Here is a 25,780-nt window from a genome sequence, read left to right as displayed (position 1 = left end):
GATGTTGACATTGTGGAGGAATGAGGATAGGCTGTCTTGGACCTGGTTTCCAATTATGATTGATATCATCAATGAACCACACAAGGGGTTAGAGGTTCTAGGTGGCTGGGGAGGTTTCCTTTGAATGGTCCATAAACAGGTTAGTGAATTTAACTCTTGAAGCCAGTTTTCTATTTCACTGAGCAATTTACTTACAATCAGTTGTTTCCCAATTTCATTTAGATTTTCTTGTACAGTTTATTCAAAGCACTAATTACCTGGTTCACAAACGATCATTGTGGAAGGTCACAGTAATGTGAGATGTTTAATAGAAGAGCTCTGGTGTGGGTTAAATGACTAAAACAGCTCTTTAATTCCTAACGTGCTTTTGATGTTTAATTTTTGTAGTGAAATGTAATTGTTGCAGCTAGATATTATAACAGAGACTGGCACAGTGTGTTGATGAAGTACCAAATGCACATGCATTTTTTCGGTCCAAAGCTTGTCTTGTAACAGAAAATATGATTTTGAGAGATAAAACAACCTAAATAATTTACACTGTAATAAATTATGTAAACTCATTGTAATGTAGCAAAATTTATTGTAATTCAACTAAATGACAAAATAACACTTTCATTTGATTGCCAAATATTTGTTTATGTTATTTATTTCTCCACAAAATCATTTTCTTCATATAGTGTGAAATTAAAGCTATAGGAATTGTTGAAGAAATTTATACCTTGTGGTTACATTTCTTAAAATATACATGCATTGTAAAGACGAAGTACACATATCTTTTCATTTCATTATTATAGTATTTACATATACATGTGCTGCAGAGGTCAAACCACATATATCAGCATAAGTTAACTACCATAAAATTCAAGATCATTACACTGTGGACAAAATTAAAGTTAAATTTGACATGGACTGGACTCCTTGATTTCAACAACAGAATATAAACAGTGCTAGAACATTACACTGGTAACATTATTCCTGAAGATGTTATTATTTTTGACTGGTCAAGACAGTTTCTTTTAGTAATGCTGCCTATGTGCTTCATGCTGTCAAGGCATATACTCAGTCTCTGGTTTATCAAACGAATGTTACTACTAGCATGAGTGTGGTGACCAGGCACATTGATGTTTGTTCCACAGATATGGAGATTCTTATTTACAAATTAAACAGTACCTAAGATGCATATGCATTGTACAGGTACTAATACCAGTTCTATGAAGATTGGTTTGGTGAGTGCACATGATAGCAATCATATTATGAAACAAAACCCATATCCTTAATCAGCAAAAGAGAAACACATACCATTGATGAACACAAGCAAGCATACCTCATCCACACATAACCACCAACTCCGGCAGCCCGAGCCAGAATATTATCGTCTTGATATGACAAATATTTTCTTGTCTCCTAACCCCAAAAAGGAATGCTACATTAAATGAGTGAGTTAATCAGAGCAAAGTACACATTTTTAATGGCAATCAAGTTACACATTTCACACAGAACTCTAAAGGCACAGCAAAGGCTACTCATCTTGTTCTCTGTCTATCTCTGTGGACATTTCTCTCTAGTGGGTTAGCTGTCCACAGGACACATAATTTAGTCCCGCTGATGTAATTAATAACTTCATTGTTTGTGACTAATGGTTCTGTATGTGTTGTATGTTTCTTGTGTGGGCATAATACCATATGGGCTCTAACACTATTAGCCAGCTCCTCTGACTGCACAAGTGCCGTAGCTTACTGCAGGCAGCTGGTTCAGCATTATGCCACTTGCCAGGCCTCAGCAGATAGGGATGGCCTTTTTTTGGCAAACAGCAGTGTTACTGAAATCTGGGATGCCACTTCAGTGTTATGACTGTATGCCACCTGGGGCCTGTACACTACAACACACTGGATGAGGGCACATATAAATAGCGCCTGCCCAGCAAGCAAAGATTATTGGGTCAGCAACCAGTGTAAAAGACTACTGAAATATGGTCCAGAAAAACACCTTCACTCAATCATCATCCCCCCATGCAGCCATTCACATTAGACATCATCATTCAATGAGATCAAAACCCATACAGTCCTGTATTTAGCACTGATGGTCCTGAAGACTGAACTGGGGACCTTTTAGCTACCACTCACTTAGTGACTGATTGTCACCAGATACTGCCAGCCAGATATCAGAGGCCAGTTTTAGGGTCCTGAATGACACCGCCTCTGCTGCAAGCCATTGCCAGGAGCTAGTAACACCACATATCCATCATCTGGCTGTGAAGTACGGTTGCATTACCAGTACTGACTAAGTGGTCAGCTGCTGCCGAGCTGCCTACTCTGATAGAATGCGCTGCTTTGATACATCTGCACTGTCCACAGCTGGGACCCTGTCACTGAGGACCATGGATCTGACATATATATATAATAGTATCGAAGGAAATTGACGGAGATCCGAAATGGAAAATAATTTGGGTGAAGGTCACGGTTAAAGCAGGCTCAGACATGGTAATTGGATGTCTCTATAGGCCCCCTGGCTCAGCAGCTGTTGTGGCTGAGCATCTGAAGGATAATTTGGAAAATATTTCGAGTAGATTTCCCCACCATGTTATAGTTCTAGGTGGAGATTTTAATTTGCCAGATATAGACTGGGAGACTCAAACGTTCATAATGGGTGGCAGGGACAAGGAATCAAGTGAAATTTTTTTAAACGCTTTATCTGAAAACTACCTTGAGCAGTTAAACAGAGAACCGACTCGTGGCGATAACATATTAGACCTTCTGGTGACAAACAGACCCAAACTATTTGAAACAGTTATCGCAGAACAGGGAATCAGCGATCATAAAGTGGTTACTACATCAATGATTTCAGCTGTAAATAGAAATATTAAAAAAGGTAGAAAGATTTTTCTGTTTAGCAAAAGTGACAAAAAGCAGATTACAGAGTACCTGATGGCCCAACACAAAAGTATTATCTCAAGCACAGATAGTGTTGAGGATCAGTGGACAAAGTTCAAAACCATCATACAATATGTGTTAGATAAGTATGTGCCAAGCAAGATCGTAAGAGGTGGAAAAGAGCCACCATGGTACAAAAACCGAGTTAGAAAACTGCTGCAGAAGCAAAGGGAACTTCACAGCAAACATAAACATAGCCAAAGCCTTGCAGACAAACAAAAATTACGTGAAGCGAAATGTGGTGTGAGGAGGGCTATGCAAGAGGCATTCAATGAATTTGAAAGTAAAGTTCTATGTACTGACTTCGCAGAAAATCCTAAGAAATTTTGGTCAAAGTGGTAGGTGGATCAAAACAAAATGTCCAGACACTCTGTGACCAAAATGGTACTGAAACAGAGGATGACAGACTAAAGGCTGAAATACTAAATGTCTTTTTCCAAAGCTGTTTCACAGAGGAAGACTGCACTGTAGTTCCTTCTCTAGATTGTCGCACAGATGACAAAATGGTAGATATCGGAATAGGTGACATAGGGATAGAGAATCAATTAAAATCGCTCAAAAGAGGAAAGGCCGCTGGACCTCATGGGATACCAGTTCGATTTTACACAGAGTACGTGAAGGAACTTGCCCCCCTACTTGCAGCGGTGTACCGTAGGTCTCTAGAGCATAGCGTTCCAAAGGATTGGAAAAGGGCACAGGTCATCCACATTTTCAAGAAGGGACGTCGAACAGATGTGCAGAACTATAGACCTATAACTCTAACGTCTATCAGTTGTAGAGTTTTGGAACACGTATTATGTCCGAGTATGATGACTTTTCTGGAGACTAGAAATCTACTCTGTAGGAATCAGCATGGGTTTCAAAAAAGACGGTCGTGTGAAACCCAGCTCACGCTATTCGTCCACGAGACTCAGAGGGCCATAAACATGGGTTCACAGGTAGATGCCATGTATCTTGACTTCCGTAAGGTGTTCGATACAGTTCCCCACAGTCATTTAATGAACAAAGTAAGAGCATATGGGCTATCAGACCAATTGTGTGATTGGATTAAAGAGTTCCTAGATAACAGAACGCAGCATGTCATTCTCAATGGAGAGAAGTCTTCCAAAGTAAGAGTGATTTCAGGTGTGCCGCAGCGGAGTGTCATAGGACCGTTGCTATCCACAATATACATAAATGACCTTGTGGATGACATCAGAAGTTCACTGAGGCTTTTTGCAGATGATGCTGTGGTGTATCGAGAGGTTGTAACAATGGAAAATTGTACTGAAATGCAGGAGGATCTGCAACGAATTGACGCATGGTGCAGGGAATGGCAATTGAATCTCAATGTAGACAAGTGTAATGTGCTGTGAATACATAGAAAGATATATCCCTTATCATTTAGCTACAAAATAGCAGGTCAGCAACTGGAAGCAGTTAATTCCATAAATTATCTGGGAGTACACATTAGGAGTGATTTAAAATGGAATGATCATATAAAGTTGATCATTGGTAAAGCAGATGCCAGACAGATACATTGGAAGAATCCTAAGGAAATGCAATCCGAAAACAAAGGAAGTAGGTTACAGTACACTTGTTTGCCCACTGCTTGAATACTGCTCAGCAGTGTGGGATCCGTACCAGATAGGGTTGATAGAAGAGATAGAGAAGATCCAATGGAGAGCAGCGCGCTTCGTTACAGGATCATTTAGTAATCGCGAAAGTGTTATGGAGATGATAGATAAACTCCAGTGGAAGACTCTGCAGGAGAGACACTCAGTAGCTCAGTTAAAGTTTCGAGAACATACCTTTACTGAAGAGTCAGGCAGTATATTGCTCCCTCCTACGTATATCTCGCAAAGAGACCATGAGGATAAAATCAGAGAGATTAGAGCCCACACAGAAGCATACGGACAATCCTTCTTTCCACGAACAATACGAGACTGGAATAGAGGGGAGAACCGATAGAGGTACTCAAGGTACCCTCCGCCACACACCGTCAGGTGGCCTGTGGAGTATGGATGTAGATGTAGATGTAGATATCCTGCCCTCAGGACATGGACCTGGACCTTGAACACTGGAGTACCATATATGTCTGGTTGCAACATGAGCATTTTTTAATTTGCTTACCGCTCAGGATGAGGAGGTCACAATGTCCACCCTGACAATCCTACATTTGCTCCTCTACCTCCAACAGGGTTGACACTACCTAAGGATGCAAATTCAGTTACACCATATTAAATAACTAAGAGGTTTTTATCACAGAGTCAGAACAGGAGTCTTTCGCTGCTGTCAATTAAGCTAGCTCTCATCTGCTGTGATGAGATGTCACAGGAGAGGAGGTTTGTACCATCAGTAGATAATGAAGATGACAGGTGTTTTGGAAGATCATTAATAAAAAGCGAGAGTGGACAGGGCCTAAGATTAAGCCACGTGGGATATCTGAGTTGACTGATATTATATCTGAATGAGTTTTTCTTTCACTGTATGTTGCTATTTCTATCTGCTTCTCTCATTCTGATAAATATGACTAAAGCCACTCTTTACAGACTGCTCTTGGTTTGCACTGTAGCAGGATGTGACCAACTAGATTAAACGCATTTGTAAGATTAAAAAAAAGTTCAGAAGCATAGTGTTCTTCATGAAATGCATATGCTATCTGGTCATTAAATGAAAAGAGAGCCTCATTGGTGGATTTATTTCACTAAAAGAAAAACTGCTGTGCTGTTAGTAGGGAGTTACTTTCAAGAAAGGTCATTATTGATGTATACATGATATATATACTTTGGACATACCTGGGTGGAAGGAGATAGGGTGATAGGTTTTGACTTCATGCTGGCCCCCTTTCCTGTGTAATGGAACTAACTTTGACGTTTTGAGAGATTGACCATCAAGGCAAGACAAGACGATTATTTTGTTATTCTCCTTAGCATTTGTCTGTCTAGTATAGGGTTTGCTTTTACACAATTTGGCAGGTTTAATTTTATTATTTAATTTTTGGGGTTGTATCCTTCCTGATGTCACAGTCATCAGAGTAACCTAAGGGAGGGGAGTCATGTGCTCCATCTGTCTGAGAATTGTGTAAACTGTGTTCTGTGTGTTACCATATTTCATCTGTTATTGTACCATATACTCCAATATGGACTTTTGGGAGCAGATGGGCAATTGCCTAAACATGCATGGAAAACTATGAACAATGAAGGCTGGCCATTGTATCAGCCCATCATGATCATGATCAGCCTGGGTCTGGCTCACCTCCCTGTGTCAAAAGCTAGGGCTCCATGTGTCACACTATATCAGCAGGTCACGAGAGGAAATTTTCATGTTCTTAATAATAAGCAGAACCTCTCTCAAAGTTTCAGGTGTCAGAAAACTGAATTCTCATATCCTGTACAATGTAGAGGGAAGGATTTTGTGGTGGAGAGTGGCCAGTTGAAAGACTGCTGGCTATACCAGAAAAGTGTTTATTAAATATATCATATATGTGTTTGTTGTCTATTATTTGTTGGCCATTAGAATGGAGAGATTCTGGTGTTTAATGCTTGACATCAATTATATTAGAGACACACACCATTATGATTCCAGTATGTAGTTGATTTATTTCTCACAGAGGAATGTGAATCAGGGAATATACAACAGATCAGGTCATGGATAATTAATATTGTCAGATGGTCTACAACTGCAAGTGTCAACTTGCAACATCCTCCCAACCCCGGTCAACATATGGAGGAATGACCTGGTACAGAGGACATGAGATTATGGGCCTTCCCAAGTTTGTAAGGTTACAGTTCACACCTTCCCATCTTTTCCCTCATATAGATCTTCTACTTACGCCTTCCTGCAGATGTGGCATGGATGAACATCTTCCTGTAGAACAACAACATTACCCAGCTGGAGTCTTCCTGAACCTGTCATTGGTTGATGAGCTTCATGAAAGTTTTTGAGCAGGATCAAGTACTCTTTCTTCCACCTGTTCCAAAAGTGTCTGCTGTCATTGAAACTCCTTAGTCCTTTCTTGCTGGTGGTTATGGATCTGTGAGCAGTGGTATGAGTTGCTAACCTGCAAGGACATGCGCAAGCATTGCGTGTGCAGATTCCTCTCCCTCTTGCATAATTGATCTTGAATTTAGTGCTGCTTCTATGCTGACCAGGTAGGTGTTGAGTTCTTCTTTGTCCAACTGTAACTGTCCAAAAACCTTCCTCAGTCAGCATTTGACTGGACAGATCTTACCCAGACACTCCTCACACCGAGGCAGGTGTGCAATGATATATTTCCATGTGACAGCTTTATGGATGAGGCACTTGTGAGTCTTGCTTGCCGTGAGAGCTCGCCAGAGCTCCTTGAGCTGTTTGTGTGCATGGAGTGGAAGGTAGTAGCATTGTCAGAATAAATCACATTGGACACTCCTTGTCTTCCAACAAATCTTTGTGGGCCTTGAAGAAATCTGTCAGCTGATATATGGCCATAGTTCAAAGTGCAGGACTTGTGTGGTGCACATGAATACAATAATATATTTTTTCTTCAGATTACATTCTTTTCTGATCTATAACAGGCCAGCAAATCTGATGCCTGTGACTTCAAATGGTTTCAATGGTAAGACCCATTCAGTTGGAAATGGAGCTTCTGTTTGTTGAGCAAAATGAGCTTTCACTATTTTGCAAGGTAGGCAGTGAGACACATAAGACCATTACCAAAAATGGGTTGAAATGAGCTATCTTAGAATTTTGTGGCACAGGCAAGTTGTTGCACAAAGCATGCAGTTCAACTGCAAAATGCTCTTGGACAACGTGAATCCAGTAAGCAATTCTTGTAAATCTGATGTTGTCCTGTTTTCTTCCATTATATGCTATTTAAGGAAAAGTACTCAGACTGAGACTCACAACAGTTTCTAGTACAGTAGTTACTATACTTTGAAACTATCAAAATAGGGAATGTTGTCTTTTTATCATGAAGACATAGTCTGTTAATTTCTTCTTTGCTGGCAAGGATAGGTCCTTCATCTGTAAAAATCATGGTCATTGTGTTTCGTTCTTTGTTAACCAAGGAGGCCCATGGAACCATATAGCAGCATGCTGAGGTTTACCTGCTGTATTTCCTCTGGAAATCTTCTTGACAAAATTTCTTGGAAAATTATTTTCGCAGATAGCAAAATAGGTGACAACATCCCCAGAGGCATAACAACTCTTAAGTTTTCTATACAGGATGTACAGAGGCATAACAACTCTTAAGTTTTCTATACAGGATGTACCACAATTAGTAGCGGCAGCCAGTGCTGCCTGCAGGGCACCCCTCCTGGATATACATCAAGTGGCACATTTTACCTGCCACATCACAGAGACCCCTTTTCACTTTTACACTTTCACCTGTGTAAGTTTTAATTATTAACTGTAATATACACTGAATACAAATCTTGTATTTGGCTTCCCCCGTCGATTTGCCACCCCAAGTGGCCACCACTAATTCTAATAATTCTTATTATTGAACTCAAGACAGGAAAAGAAGGAGCTTGCTAATGGTAAGTTTCAAAAGAACTATCAAAAAAATGGGATTTGGATTATGTTCTTCACACATATGAACTTAACTGACCACAGTGTGCAGTGACAATGGTTCATCACAGCATTGAAAGGAATCCAAATCAGTATGTTCATGTACATGGTGACATGGTGCAGCCTTTTACTTTGAGTAACGGAACAATTGAAACCATTCTAGGCAACACAGTTACTAACCTAATTCATAATGAAGTGAACTTTTCCCACACAGCACTATTCCACTGATTATTAATGCAACATTTCCCTTTGGTTTGCTCTCATTATTGATAAGATATACTCCCAGACTTTAGCATGTTAATAGCTATGAATAGATATTATCTAGTTGTTCATGCATCCCACTTACCTCCACAAAGCCAATGTATGATGGAAGACACAATTCAAAATTAATATCAAATTCATCAGGCATATCAATTTTCATATTTTCATAAAAGCTTCCAACATACTGTTTCTGTCGAAAAAGTGCATTAAAAGCTGGGTCTTTCTTCATTTCATTTTCCAGCACATCAAAAATCTGCAAGGAAGAGACTTCATTAATTTTTCAATTTAGATTTTGGAAGCAATGGATTTTGCACCACAAACCCTTTAAGACAAGGTAAATAATTTTTTTCAGCTTTTCACAAATATGTCTTTTGCCAAGGTGATGAACAGGACATTTTTACTTTGCATAAATTTACCCTTCTCCTATAGTCCATAATCTTTGGTGTTTTTCCAGTTTTGAGACAGGTATTTACATTCAGTGACATTTTTTGGGAATGGACTTAGGGCCTCTGGCAATTCCTCTATTCCTTTACTCCTCTAACAACTTACAAGTATTTATTGTTCCATGACTTCAACCTAATTTTGTACTGATGATATTTCCTTCCCTTATATACTCCATCAGTGACCAGTCTTTGTCATATGTCTTCCTATGCATTCTCAACAACATGTGATTGGTAAAGACAAGCACCACTCATTTGTTGGCAGGGAGGACTGGCCCACTGATTTTTAAAGGAATCAAACTCACTTGAATAAAATGGCTTCAAACATCTGATTATTTTACAAATGACTTATTGTGTCAATCATTTGACATTCAGCATTTAAGCAAGAGAAAACTTAGAACAGGTTTGAAATGAATGTATAAAGTTTGTTGGAAATCACTAAGTGTGATAATTATCACACAATGGATGAGTATAGTCTGAGTACCTCGCACCCTGTTTAAAGCAAAAGCTAGTTTTTCATGCACCTCAGTGCTTATGATAACATAGCTCCTGTACTACGTGCGATCAAATTATATAATTTTGCAGGTACATTCAGCAGCATGTGCAGATACCATCTGCAAAATGTATTGTGACTAGAGTTAGTAATAAAGAAGTAATAAATTAAAACATCATCCTTGGTGCAGGAGCTTTATTGCACAAACAGCAAAAGTATAGGAAGAAAAAAACTGTTTTCATGCCATCGTTTTGTGGGGGGTGTCAGCAAGACAGAGTTTTGTGAAAGTTTGAAATCATGGGTTAAGTTTGTTGCAAGACACTAAGCACTCTCATTGTCAGATACTGAATGAATATAGTTTAGGAATTTGCACACCATCAGTTATGCTGCCTTAAGACATATGCAGAGTTTCTAACTGTAATATGTGTCTTCTTACTGCATTAAAACTTTAACTTAAGATTGCACCTCTTAATGAGTAGATTATGATAGCATTTTAAATTTTTAATTTGGTCAATAATTATGCAAAATACTGAAAATCAAATATTTGTTGCCCCTGGAATCTGTTAGATATGCAACCTGCAACATAAACCATGAATCTTGTACCTTCAACTGGGATAGCCATTTAGTAATATAGATATTGGCTGTAAGAGTTGACCATTAGCTGAAAATCACTGATGGGCCCTGCTCCCACAGCTACTAGCAGTGAAATAGCTCACAGTTCCTATCATTGCCATGAGATGTCATTTCAAACACAAATTAAATGTGGAATACATAACATTAGTTCGTCCACAGAACTTGTCGACTTCAGTGGCAGCCTGGCATCAGTGTCAAAATTCCTACAGTAGTTGCTGAGATTAGCCTGCACATACAGATGTAAAAAAAGTAGCAAAGAATTTTAATTTATATTATGTATATAAGGGGAATATATGCATGGATCCTGGTAATAATAATTTCATGTGGCTCAATGGCCTAGAGCAAGTATATCAGTGGGACATCACTTCAGCAATCTATATGTTCCTAATCAGTTATTGAACTGGGGAAAGGGGGTTATGGGTTAAAGTGGGACCTGAACTGTGTTTCATTTCTGGCAAACCCCCAGATCATTGATAGGTGAATAGATGTTGAAATGGATAGCGAGAAATGAGTGGCCCACCAAGGATTCAGTTCCACAACCTTTTAATATCCAGGCATGTGCTTTACCATTACACCACCAGGCAGGGCCAGCAGTGGTTTTGGTCAAGCTTCATGCCCTCTAGAGTCATGTTGGCTGCAGCACTATGTTTTAATTATGATGGGGAGGCCTGGTGGGAGAGAGGAGGGTAAATGTCAATAATTCATCATAGTTCAGCCAATGTCCATGAATTATTTATAAATTATATACATAAACCTTCCTTATGAATTAGTCTATCTGTTAGTCACAATCGGATCAAAATCCCTACAATATTTCCTGAGATTAGCCAAAAAATAGAGGGAACACACCATGGGGCTTTAATTTATGTATGTATAGGTAGGTTACCACTGCTGCTTTCCACTCACCTGGGAACACAATATTACTTACTTAGATACCAAATAGGAATCTTAAGTAAGACACAATGTTCCATCCTATGATTTTTAATATTTCTCCATATATTCTTTCCATCCCTAGTCCTGTTGCTTTTATAGCTACTGTTATATTTATATTTCCCTGTTATTAAACATGAACCCTTTGATTACATCCTTTCCTTGTTCCTGCCCTATACCCACTATACTACTGTATTCCTGGTTAGATAGTCTGCTTTTTCTTCATCCTTTGGCAGTATTTTGTTCACTGCTTGAATATTTGAAACTATCCTTTGTGTTCCTTCATGGCCTCTTAAATATCCAAACATTCTTCATTTCTCTTGGCAAACCTACCATGCTACAATCAGCTACTCCAGATAATTTTTCTTTGCTTCTCTCTTAACTTGATCTAACTCCTTCTTTAGGGCTTCCAGAAAGTCATGCTATCCTTTCCCTTCTTGATCTTATACTGCTGCATTCTCACATTCCTTTTTATTATTCTCACTGCCCTAGTGAAATAAACTGTGTCTGATGATTGCTTTATGACTTTTCATGGAATATGCTTTTCTTTGCATTCCAGTAAAATGTACTTCAAATCTGATGGCACTGAGTTCATGTCTTTTACTATATTTAGTCACTGATTGAATATCTCAAATAAATACTTTTCTATTTCTCCCACATTTGCTTTGTGATATACTGAAATAACTTTTTTGTGCTCTCCAGGCATACATCACCTGCGACAGCCTAATCGTCACTTATGATCTTCATTACATTACATACTTTTTTTTTGCTATATTCCACCAAGTTTTATCACAAAAAACGTTTGGTTAATTATCATCCCATGTATTTCCTGTAACAAACTGTTCATAGCCCCCTTCCTAACTCATCTTGTTTGCTAGAAGTTCATTATATACAAGTGAGTTCACCTTTCCTTCCCAGTGTAGTTCTGGCATCTTTGCATCTTTAGGTCTCACCCTATAATTTCACTTCTAACCTTCTTTTCAGCCAAGTACCCACAATCCAACAATTTCTCACCTACAATTTCACACCATTTCCCACTTTACACATTCTGCTACACCTGACTTTCCCCTCTACAAGTACTGATCCATACCTCAAAGATTTCATTGCCTTTATCACCAAACGTCAGTTGGCATGTACATGCTTCATGCACTAAAACAAATACCCCACCACCTCTGGTCCCTCTATCACTTCTGAATCCATGTCATCCTCTACAAAACTTCCTGTCCATAATATCCCATGCTAGCCAGAATTCAACATGTATCAGCATATTAGGTCCTTTTCCCTCAATTTAGGTGCTGAATTCTATTTCTTTCCTTAAAATTCTCCTCCTGAAGCCACCTCTATGCTCTTGCCCTACAATTTTTCTTAACAGGCTTATGAGCTATCTAAGTAAATTCAACCTCCTCTGCAATGACCAGCATGGTTTCAGGCCTGGTGGAGGTACAGAATCTGCAATAGCATAATTTACAAAAACAGTTTTAGAAGCACTAGATCAGAACAGCTATGTAACTGGCCTTCCTAGACTTGTCTATGGAATTTGATACAGATGACCACCAGAAGCTGTCACATAAGTTAGAGGCACTTGAAGTAAGGGGAGTGGTACTCAAATGGTTTTGTTTATATCTAGAAAACAAAGTACAGTCAGTAGAGATCACACATGTCTCCAGTGGATCAAAGTACATTGAGAAACATATATCTGATCCACAATATATCAATATTGGGGTTCCTCAAGGAAGTGTACTGGGCCCAGTATTGTTTCTGGCATATATGAATGATTTCCCTTGGAGAGAAGATATTGTTTACTGATGACAGCAACATAGGTATCACCTGTAAGACACCAGCACAAATGCTGGAGAATTCTACTGAAGTGCTGAGGGATGTTGACAAATGGTATCAGGAAAACAAAGTAACTCTCAACATAAAGAAAACAAATACAATATGCTTTAGAATGAACAGAAAACAGAGTCCCTTAAATTTAAAACTAGATAACATCTCCATAGATGATGTACCTACAACAAAATTCTTAGGGTTGCACATTGACAGCCAAATGAAGTGGAATGAACATGCTGTGAAACTCTCAAAAAAGATATCCACAACACGTTATGCACTCACAGTCCTTGTATCCGCATGCAGTAATGAATGTTTGAGAACTGTATACTTTAGTATGTTCATTCAACAATCAGTTATGGTATTATTTTCTGGTGAAACTGTGCTCATAATTTACAAACAGTATTTAAAATGCAAAAGAGAGCAGTAAGAATTATAATGAAAATCAGTAAGCAGGCCACTGCAGAGAAATTTTCAAAATGTTAGAAATTCTAACTGTTCCTTGTGAATTTATATTCCAAACCATAGTGTACATCAAGAAAAATACAGAAAATTATAACACAAATAGCAGTTTTCATAAGACTCAAAATAGCTTCTTGTATGAAGGTGTAATATAAACTGCTGCAGAAAATAAAAGAAACAGATATCATGTACTGCTTTAGGAATAATATTAAATTTTTTATGCAGGAACACTGCTTTTACTCTATAAGTCAATTCCTGAGTACAAAATGACTGTAAATAACCTTGTTTCACAATATTTAACTATATGTAACATTTTGATAAGGAGCAAAAATGATTGTAAATAACTTGTATGTCACAATGTTTAACTACATGTAACAACAAACTGTATAAATTATATGAATGTACACAAACTGACAACATCCATACATTTTAAAATGTCCATGGATGGCAAAATAAATAAATAAATATATTCTGAATCCTTTAATGTTACCATTACTCCCACATACACATTCAAATTTTCTCCCTTTTCAACAAACAATAGTTTCTCTTATTTTAATAATTATAATTTCACATGTCTTCATGAAACATTACTACAAGTTTTAGAGCCCAATCTATTCAAGTGTAGAACATCCTATGCCATAAAAATTTTTACAATTGTTTTTAGGTCTAAGAACACTACACAGTGTCACACTGATCTCAAACACAGTTGTTTACCCTGTTTATGTAGCCGCCACTCTCTGTCATTCGGTGTACAATTTCACTTATCACTACCTCGGATCCTGCAAAAAACTTTTTATTGTTCCCGTAATGTTCCTTCTTTCATTAATTTGCTGCATACAGAATGTTGCCCCCACACATATGAAGACAACTTTATATTTTTTGTTGGACTGTATTAGGCTGCCTGTGCTGAGCTTTGTTTGGCACTTAAGAGTATGTTTTGGTGACTATTCACTTACGCATTCTGCCCACAAGTACTAATATCTACTTTCCAGCTTGAGACTACAATGTTTATCTGATAACCCTACCACCTCTTCAAGGACACATTCTTAATACAAGGACACAGCAGCAACTATCTGGGCACCCTCACATTTAATCCAGTGTCTCTCAGTTAAACAGTGTTTGGCCATTGCAAATTTATCTGGTTGCTGAACAATGCACTTGCTATGGGCCACACAAGTAATTTGGTCTTTTTAAACTTTGCTACAAGAACATGGAATTTTGTACATGCCAGGTATGCTAAGTTCCAAATCATCTTTAATAGAGCCTGATCCAAGTCCTAATCTGGGCTGGAGTATGGAACAGTATCCTAATGTTAAATCTTTTTAAAATTGTCCCAGTTTTGGAGAGCACAAAGAAGGAAAGCAACTGGTTTACATTCCGCTTCCTGTGCTTCAGGTAGGGTCCAAACTATGAGATGCATCAAATCTGTTTATTAGGGAAATCATTCTGCTTCAGTGTAGACTTTAGGTGCTTATTTTTTTCACACAAACTGTCAGTATCATTGATGACACATGTTCTTCAAGCTAGCATCTCAAGGAGCCCATTGCACTGATTCATAGCATGGCATCTCACTGCAAGCAGATAACAGCTGGTGTGTGCAAAAAACCCAAAGAAAGGGAATGTTCCATCAGTTTGAACTTCCATTGTGAACTTAATGCTGTGATGAAGAGAATTAAAGTGTTCCTGCAACTGATAAAGAGGCATCGTGTGGCCAAACCATGAAGGTGTCATCCATGTGCCTAAAAAAAGGTTAGTTTCCAACCTGCTGTCCTCAGAACCCTATCCTCAAAATCTTCTGTAAAGAAGTTCGCAACTGTGGATGATAAAGAACTCTCGACAACCATTCCATTTATCTGCTCAAAAACCTGATCATTAAATTAAAAGGCCATGGAAGTCAGCACATGAAGATTGAGCTTCATCATTTTTACATCCAATTTTTCACTGATTAAGGTCAAGAATTCTTCATGTGAAACACACATAAAAAGAAACATAACAATAAAGCTAACCAGATGATCTGATACACTCAAGAACAAGGATTTTAGCCACCATACAAATTCTAGTGAGTTATAAAAATGGTCAACATATTTTCTGATAAAAGGTCAAAGAACCACCACTAATAATTCACAAAGGTTTAGGTGGTTGCACCCAGAGTGTTGCGAATGGGTCATATTGGTACTCCTTGTTTTTGGATTTTAACCATATAACATTGGTGGAACTGTGTAACAGTCACTCCTGTAACAGTCACTCCCAGATGAATTTTTTTGATCACATTTTAAGGCAACGTGCTCTTTTTCAGAAGTGAGGTGCTCTTAGCTCTTATCCTAACAGTGGTATTGCTCAGTAATTTTCAATAACCAGGGTCATCAAGTAAACAAACCATTCTCCTAACATGCACTGATGAGCTAAAGCATTTTGACTCCTGCCCACTGTGAAACTTAATGACACAGGGTGGTGTTGTAGGCACATGGCAAGGTAAGGAAATGTATAAGTGTACCAGTGATGAATGAAAAATCTTTCTAGCAGTGGTATGGGTTGCAAATAGGGTAATTCACTGATATGAGCAAATCTGACAAAGGGCAGATTGTTATGGCTCAACACTTTGGAACAAACACCTTGCAAAGCTGGTCAGCTGCCTGCATGCAAGTGTTGTGGTTATATGTGGAAAGCAGTTGAAGAGTGGTGAAACCACAAGGTTTTTGACATCTACACCTCTGCACAGAATGTGGAGATTGGAAGCTTACTTGGTACGCAGTATAGATCTGATGACAGAGTACAATGCTGGTGCAGGCACTAGTGTTTTGAGTGCACCATTAAGTGCACATTGCTGGACATAGAGCTCCATAGCAGATGACTCCTAAGTGTTACCATGTTGGCCCAATCATCAAATCAATTACGATGGTAGAAGTCTCAGAATCATCAAGACTGGACCAAGGATCAATGAAAATGTAATTCCTGGTCAGATGACTCATGTTTCCTGCTGCAATAAGTCAATGGGTGTATTCTGATACCCCACCTTCCAGGCAAATGGCTGCTCAAAATATACACTGTGCCACAGACGGAGACTGGTAGGGCAGCATTTTGCTGTGGGGACATCCCCCTGGGCATCCAGAGGACCTATTGTGGTAACTGAAAGCAGCATGACAACAGTGGGCTGCATGAGTACTGCTGCAGACCATCTGCATCCTTTTAAGTTTGAAGACTTCCCAGATGCAAAACATCTTCCAGCAGCATGACTGTCCACAGCACAAGGCAAAGCTACAAGCTACAGTGGTTTGAGAAGCATGACAGTAAACACCAATCTGTTGCCTTGGCCATCAAATTTGTCTGATCTGAATCCAATGTAAAAAGCCTGGGACACCACTGGGCACAAGCCCTGAGCCCCTAAATTAGTGACCTGTAACCTACTGAAATTGAGCGACTAATGTATAAACATCTTGTGCCACATATCTCCAGAAACCTACCAAGGACCTGATGAATCCACATGACACAGAATCACTGCTTTATTGCTTTCCATGGTGGACCAACAGGCTATTTTGGAGCTGATTGTAATGCTTCAGCTGATCAGTGTAACATACACATTAAAGGAGCACTGGTATAGTAACAAAATCCTTATCTTCTCAAAGCAATTTGGTAACTACTCCTTCTCTCGGAAAAACATTACCCACTAGCAGTGGTGCTCATTTCAATGTGTGAGGCATGTTTATGGAACATTATCACCACATAGGGTTTCAAAAAGTACACAAAACCAAAGTGGCTGAGCTCTGTTTAGCCACGAAGCATGGCTAAAATATGAGGACACACATACAGTTGCTAGCATGTCTTGATATTGAGACTTTGACATTAACAACACAATAGAGATTATATTAGCAGATAACAGGATTGACAGAGAGAATAGATTCCTCTTAAGTAGTGTGCAAACAGCACGTTAATACATATTGGCTCACAATGCCTGTAACACAAGAGAGCAGTTTATCACAATGGCAATTGTTTGGATTGTGAAATATTGCTCATTTGACACAGGTAGCGTTGCATATGCATTCTGCTATGGGACAGCAGTGACACCTTCTGGCACAATCTGTAAAGTGTGACAGATATGATTTCTCAGAAGTTCAGATTGGAACTGAAGATGGCTTGGCTACCAGTTTGAATGCCAAAATATTATGTTGGACAGATTTAAGGATATGGCAGCAAACACAACAAACAATCCACAAATTGCAATGGTAGGGAAGCTTACACATCAATATACAACATTTCAAGATTAATGTGAATTTGTAAATTTCGTTCTTTCCCCTATTGAAAGAATAGAAAAGTTTTGGGAAAGAAAGGCACTTAGAAGTAAGGAAGTCATCAAGTGAGACAATAAATACAAGAGGAAAGCTAACAACGAAACCAATGTCAATATAAATTTCTGATTTTAAAGATGTTCGCTTTGGTTCTCAGAAAATTATAACTCTAAAAAAACTGACCATTTATTCAGATTTCTTTTTATTGTTCTTAGCAATCAATTGCTTTATCACTTCACACATACACTATCAATATCAGTTTATATTTCATCAAACCATTAGGGCTTTTCCTATAACATGTAATAACTATCATGTGTTTGCCCGTCAAGCTAACCATGCAGTCTAACGCTCTGCTTCCCAAGTGGAAAGGCATGCTGGTCCCCAGCACGAATCTGCCCGGCGGATTAGTGTCAAGGTCCGGTATGCTGGCCAGCCTATGGATGCTTTTTAAGGAAGTTTTCCATCTGCCTTGGCAAATGCAGACTGGTACCCTCATTCTGCCTCAGTTACACTATGTCGGCAATTGCTGCACATACACTGTCTTCACGTAAGCGTACACAATAATTACTCTACCAAGCAAACATTTGGAGTTACACTTATCTGGTATGAGATGTTCCCGGGAGGGGGGGGGGGGGGGGGTCCACTGGGGGCCAAAGCACACAATAACCCTGGGTTCAGTGTGGGTTGGCGGAGGGGTGAGTGGACTGCTGTAGCCTGTTGTGGGGTTGTGAACCACTGCGGGCTACGGTGGGGACGAAGCCTCTCCGTCATTTCTAGGTCCCCGGTTCCATACACAATATCATGTGTTCATGCACTTTTGATGCAATACATTGAAACATGCATAGGTTCATATAAAAAAATGTACACAGATTTTTTAACTTGTTAGAAGTTGTGTCATCTCCAATATGAATTTATTCTCACTGAGCTATCATTACAGATAATGAATAACAAGACAGATTTATGTTACGGTTCAGTGTCCTATAGAAGAGTGGCTAAAGCTCAATCTCTTCTTTGCTAACAATGGATAAATACCAAGTTTCAGCATTTTTATTGGTCTCAAGCTGCTGTCAGCTTCCACTGAAAGGAATGTTAATTTACTGTCTGTTAAGATATGATGATGAGCAACCCATTGTTACAAAGGAATGCTGCAGAGAAATATGAAAGATCTGTAAACTGATATATGTGAACTATTTGTTACTGTTAACTTATATTTTATATATAATACAATCAGAACAAGAGAGTAGAAATAGTACAAATGAATCAGTGATAGCAAAACACTTTGGAATAATACCTCTTTCAGATATTTATTGTATCTCTTCTTTTCTTCATCGCTAAGTGTCACAGTCCCTTTCAAAATTTTTTGTATTGAATCTTCCAAATTCTTGTATTTATAAGGAGCCATTCTAGAGATGAACCAATGACCTAAACAGAACGAAAGAAATTATTACAGTATAGAAATTACCAACTACTCATCACAGTTTTGCACACACAAAACCTATCACCAATTACATCCCAGTTCAAACACACAGCAATGTCACAATTAAGACAGTAAAAAAAAATAAAGGCAAAGGTCATAGCTTAATCAATCTCTCTGTTTCTTTGAAAATTTGCTGGGACATCACACAAAATAAGCTATTACTCAACCTCACCATTCCTTTGGAATTACTTGCTATGACACATCACACAAAGCAATCAGGCTATGTCTGAACTGTTCAATAAATGGTTTAACAACCCCACTCCACAAAATTAATGAAAAACATAGTGATACAACAGGAGCTATGACATCCTATTTGCAGTAGTAAACGCTCATTCAAAGAAGCATGTAATCAGTCATCCTTCCCCAGTTCCAGTCTTAAAAGGAGTGGGGAGAAAACCTTATTATAAGGCTAATAAAATGTTATTTCTTCTATGCAACTTGCAGTCTGAGAATAAATAGAAAACACTTCACATTGGTGATATGACATTAGTAAATGAATAACAATTCGGAAACACATGGAAGAACCAAATTCATTTCGCCTGATAATACAGTGTGGCTCCATGCACAATAGGACTTGTAAATTTGAATAAGATAATGTTTACGATGTTCAGCTTCCAAAAAACTGGGAGTCCCCACCCGGGGGGTTCAGCTGCCGAGTTGCACGTTTTTTGAGTTGACACATCACTGGGCGACATGCATATCGACGATGATGAAATGGTAATGATGTTAACACAATGCCCAGTCCCCAAGCAGAGAAAATCTCTGACATCTTTGACATATCGAGGATTTGAACCCAGCCCCACTGTATGGCTGTTATAAGCAGACATCTGCTAAAAACAGCAGTAGTCATACAAAAAGAAATTTTCAAACTTTATTAGGGACATTCTGAATAAGAACAAACAGGAACAGCAGAACTTCCTTCCATTAATTCATTCACACAACATTTTGCCACTTCACTCATGAAGGGCAACCCAGTTACACATTAATATGCAGAAGCAGCCACAGCAATGTACTTCAATTTAACTTAATCTCTGGCAGTCACTGTGATATTAACAGTTATATTACATACGAGAACCACATTTTGTTGTTGAAAAATATTTAGTAACCAAACATTTAGCGAACTCAGTACTATTTGTGTATCACATACACATGCACCTTCCATAAAATAAAAATCATAAATCAGTCATTTCTGACTGAATAAAACAGCAAAAAGTTGTATACATGTAACTCCCTGTTGACAGTCATCACTAAATTATGTCTTGGCAAAAATGTTTCCACAATGGACAAATGTGAAAACTGCCACATAGAGGTAAGAAATGGCCAACTTATATTTTTTCCACACATGATATTTTGAAGCAACCTACTGGGAAGGAGATATCATTAGCTTTGGTAGTGCAGAAGTTGTCACTCTTTGAACTATATGGGTAAACTTTCTGTTGAATGTGCAAATGCAGAGTTTCAAGACTCACTCACCATAGTGGGGCAATTATATATGGGTATGACTGATATTCCACTCCCCCACTTAGCATCAAACATGGCATAACCTACGTGTAATGTTTTCATTTGTTTCTGATAAAGAGAGGTGTCGAATAAACTACAGGTATGGTTGCAACACTCAGTAAAGAAATTAAAAACAGCAGCACACACTACCAAAGGTAACAATCATAATACATTTGGTCTTTTCAATCAAAACATAAGAATCTAGTCAGTTAAGAAACATGAGCTTCTCATAATACTACAGGACAATGGAAAACTTACAAATATGTCTACAAATTAGCTATGCTTATAAACATTATTTGTAAGTCACAGAAAAAGAAGAAATGACTACATGCATAATGTGAGAAAGAACAACCAAATCAATGGATCTAAATGAGTACTACATTGAATGGATCTTTAGAGTGCTGTAATTCAGTAATAAACCTGGCGACATACAAAATTTGGAGACATAGTGACTGGCTAGCTCTTGTCATCACAGAGGGCAAAATGTACTGCTGAAAAACAAAAAACTATCCGAGCTTTTGCAACTGTTATTTTCTTCCTCATGTGGTGAAGAGATATAGGTTGGGGAAGGTCAGAAAGGAGAGGCAGGTCAAGTAGACCCAAGAATTACAGTTATCACCTCTTATGAGAATAACAGGACTGGGTCAAATTCTTGTCTGGTCGTACAAATTGAGGAATAAAGGAGATGTGGAAAAAGGGAGAATGGGGTGCAGAGAGGGATGAATATAAAAAGGAGCACAAAAATAATTGAAAATTAAATAAATTAATAAAAATTATAAAATAAATACTTAAAATAAAAGGAGCAATTGTGTGTTAATGGAGGTTTAGCCCAAAATGGTGCTCATATGCAGGGATATGTTGGAGTGTAAGTTCCCATCTCCACAGCTCTGGGATGCTAGTACTTGGTAGGAAAATTCGAATAGTCTATGTTATCTACCAGGCACTCACATACCTTTAGACTTGCTGTAGAGTATGCTCAGCAATGGATACTAGGAGTCCAGAAAGCCAACACGTGGTCAGCCAGTTTAGTATTGGTCATTACTATATAGACCAACATGTTTAGAAAACATTTTAGTTAGTATATAACATGATTATATCACAAGTCCCTTTGTCTTTGTTGCTGTGGGCTGAAGTAAACGGTAGTGTGTTGGTGCATGGCACATGTTTTGCAGTGAGAACAACTGCATAGGTAGGAACCTTGGAATGAGAATGGTTGTCTGAAAAAGTCATATAGTTTAATAAGGCTGTTATGGAGGTTAGGAGAGGAATGGAAGGTGAAAGTGGTTGGTGTGGAGAGGATATCAGACAGGGATTATCTCAATTTGATAAAGCCTTGGTAGGGATTTCAAAAGTAAATAACACATGTTGTCCCACACTAAGATCATTGCCTAACAAGGGTACCAGAAGACAATATATGTTCATGTTCCCTGAAGACACAGTCCTGCTGCTGTACTGATGACAGGTGTATTCAGTGTGTGAGTGGAATGGCATGTCAACTGGAAACACAAACCAAAGTTGAAGTATGCAGTGCAGTATGATCTTGTGGGCAAAACGTCTAAATCTGATGGTACATGGATCAAATTCAATGTCCATCCAGCCAACATAAAACGGTGCCAAAAATTTGGCCAAGGAATCACAACACTGATGATGCCGAGCTGTCATACAGCATAGATCTTGAACTACATGGTTTCTATCTTTTCAGCAAGCTAAAGAACATCTTCGGAAAAAAAGATTTTTTCAATGATGAGGATGTTCACACATCAGTTCTCAAATACTCATGGAGCAAGGAGCAGATTCCTATCATCAAGAACTTGAACAACTGGTAAAACATTCTGGCCATCCCTTACAGACAGTGCCCATGTTGAAAAATAGTGACATGTGTGTGTCACTTTGACAAGTAGTGCTATAGTTAATAAAAGTTATCTGACCTGCATTAATAATATGTAACTTACTTTTTGAAATGCCATTTTATATCAGGCCATTTGAGAAGTAAGTAGAACTTTGTGAAAAGGAGGGAGGGGCGGGAGGAGGGGGAATTCTGCCTAGTTTCTGGAAAGCAGTGTCGCTATTTGTAAGAAGACGAGAGAAAGATACTACCCAAGGGATTTACTTGTGGACAAGATATGTGAGGTTGTCGTGAGAGACAAAAGCCTCCTATGAGAAAAACAGCATTGCTTCAAATCCTTGGCTGAACATACAAATTTAGCTTTTCAGTGATTTCCCTAAATCACTTAAGGTAAATTCCAGGATAGTTCCTCTGAGGTTGTTCATGTTGATACGAGCGATTTGGTCATGAAGCAGCTACGTTTATTGAGGATAAAGAATCAGAATTAATTTAATTCACAAATTTTTTCAAACATTGAGGTGCGAAATTTTCTATAAATGATTATAGGTGCAAAATTTTCTATTAATGAGTAAGTGTATGTACAACTACTTTCATTATAATTTTAATAATAATTAAATTAGACAAGACTCTTATTAATATGTAGATGATATATTCCCTATATATTCAAATATTTGTTTTGTATTTCATTATTTATTTATGGTACTCCTTCAGCAGAATGCAGTGGATGGAATCTGACAGCAGAAATTCCTGCTTCACAGCAGGTCCTGCATGGAGCCACCAGTACCACATGGAGGACCATGGAGAACCTCATAGTACGTCATCGCAATGTGCTTAGATTAAGATGAAGCAGAATGATACTAACAAAAAGATATGTGTAACCTAAATGTTTTGTTTTAGCACAAGCTTAGCTGTTGATCAAACCAGATATCTGTACTCATTTATACAATAAAAGTCCCAGCCCAGAAGGGTGCTCACATGCAAGGATAGCTCTGGGATGCTAATACTTGGTAGCAGACACTCAGATCCCTTTGAGACTGAATGTAGAGTATGCTCAGCAATGGATACTGGGTGTCCACAAAGCAAACATGCATTTAGCCAGTTAAGCATTGGACATTAGTATATAGAACAACATGCTTGGAAAACATTTAGTTGGTAACCAACAGGTTCGATATCTCATGTTTGTTGCTGTAAGATTTGAGAATGACAGAAGTTACTTGAAGCAAATAAATTCAGAAGATAAGAAAACACTAATTCATTATGATTAAAGGACAATTTTACTATTGAAAATGTTGAAAATCAAAACAGAGTAAGTTCAATTTTGATGCGTGTTGACACGGTCACTTTTGACACTCCAGAGGAGAATAGATTTACTGAAAAGCAAATGTCCATCATTTTCGTTTTGAATATTCAGTACATGAATCACATTTCACATGGTGACTGTGGTGAGAAAGATTGAATCTATGAATATTTAAGGCTGAGCAATTGTGTAACATAAAAAGAAATGCAGAATTCTTATGATTTTTAATTTTATTATAAAACTGAAGATTGGATTAACTGTTTCCTTCTCAAAGTGAACTGTGTATGTGTATGAGTTATGTGTATTTAACATTTACAATGACCACAAATCAGCATTGAATGGAACTCATATTGTAGTGTTTCGAGAATTTCTGTGTAAATTCTAGAATCAGCCATCTACCATGTCGAACACACGATATTTTAGAAGTGAGTGTGGGACGATAGAATCCTACCTACTGTACATTACATGTTTGTGTGTGCAGGTTTGAAATTCAGTCATGAGAATAATGTAGACTTGGCGGTCGAATGGCAACGACAAGTACTTGTCGGGCGATCCATGGAAGTTTTAGTGCAAGAGTACAGAAGAACCATGGAGCTTCTATGCTATTCTGTGCTAATTGTGTCAGTAGCGACCATTGTTATAATAACAAAAACAGTTGAGAAGGTACTCTTGAGAAAAACTCTTGTCTTAGCATTGTTGAAGGGAAGATGTGTATTAAGATTCACCTTGAGAATGGACATGGTGTTAAGCCAACTTTCTCTTATATGTATATTAGTTTGTTTCTGATATTTGGAGACACGAGAGACTTACTAAACAGTATATATTTATATTGAAAGTGTGACTTTGTTATTGCACATGGAATCCAAATATACTGATGGTGTTGCCAAAAGAGCACAGTTTTAGAAGAGAAGGCTTTTTAAATCGTTGTCAAAAATGTTAGAATGTGGTGACCAGTGAGAAAGGATTGAAAATACAGGAATCCTAAGACCAAAAAACGAGGAAAGAAGCTATTGGTTGTTGCCATAGCAACTAAACCAAATACGACAAAGAATCTACTACGAGACAATGGAACATGCTCAAGTATATAAAGGAACAAAATTTTGAATTGAGAAATAGAGAAGAAGATTCCATTGTGTTTCTCTAAGAAGAAATACACCTACAACACTTTGATTAAGAAGATCCGGTGCGAGGAGTGTAGAGCTCTCATATACATTGTGGGGACGCAGACGTGGAAACCAACATCTGATGCCGCTGGCACCAGTTGCTGTTCACCAGTGCTGACCTGCCTCCGCATCCGCTCACCGATGTAGCGAAAATTCTCCACTGGGTGAGCATAAAACAAAACTTTATTGTTTCAGTACAAAGTGGTACAAACTGTTCAGTGTATTTTATTATTGTAGTTGCCATACTTAAAATTAGTTAAATGCTTACAAGATCAAGCTTGCAAGAATATGGATAACGTACAACAAGCCGAGGAAAGTCAAGAACCAGCTATGGCCATGAGAGTTAGTAAGGAAGTGCCAGAATGGGCCGAGATAGAAAATTTAATCAAAGCCCAAAGTGCAGCTTCAAGTGCTCAAAATGCATCTCTAGGTGAAGAAATAGACCCAGTACATTCTCAACTAAATAACCAAAGTGAAACCTTAAGTAGTCAAGCAGCAAATATAGATTTGTTAAATACCAAAGTCGACTCACAAAGCAAAGAATTTCATAATCTATGTGAAGGCATGGACACTTTAAAGACTGAATTCAACACCTTAAATAGTAAGGTAGAGAATTTAAAGAATGAATTGGCTAGTTCTTTGACCATTCATGTAAATCAAATGTTCGCCGAATTTAGTCAGAAGCAGAATGATAATTTTCACGTTAGAATTA

General features: G+C 38.2%; 1 protein-coding gene across 1 annotated transcript in view; it reads right to left on the bottom strand.

Moving 5' to 3' along the window:
* Positions 1 to 25,780, bottom strand: part of LOC126475380 (cyclic GMP-AMP synthase-like receptor) — a 268,982-nt gene that overhangs the window by 179,541 nt on the left and 63,661 nt on the right. The window contains exons 2-3 of the mRNA XM_050103204.1: positions 19,077 to 19,207; positions 8,806 to 8,973 (exon numbers count right to left, since the gene is read on the bottom strand). Coding sequence (XP_049959161.1) covers positions 8,806 to 8,973; positions 19,077 to 19,187 — 279 coding nt within the window. The 5' untranslated portion in view covers positions 19,188 to 19,207. The remainder of the gene's footprint in view (positions 1 to 8,805; positions 8,974 to 19,076; positions 19,208 to 25,780) is intronic.

This window comes from Schistocerca serialis, chromosome 4 (assembly GCF_023864345.2).
Source record: "Schistocerca serialis cubense isolate TAMUIC-IGC-003099 chromosome 4, iqSchSeri2.2, whole genome shotgun sequence".
Classification (NCBI taxonomy): domain Eukaryota; kingdom Metazoa; phylum Arthropoda; class Insecta; order Orthoptera; family Acrididae; genus Schistocerca; species Schistocerca serialis.
This window is presented reverse-complemented; position numbering and strand designations above follow the sequence as displayed.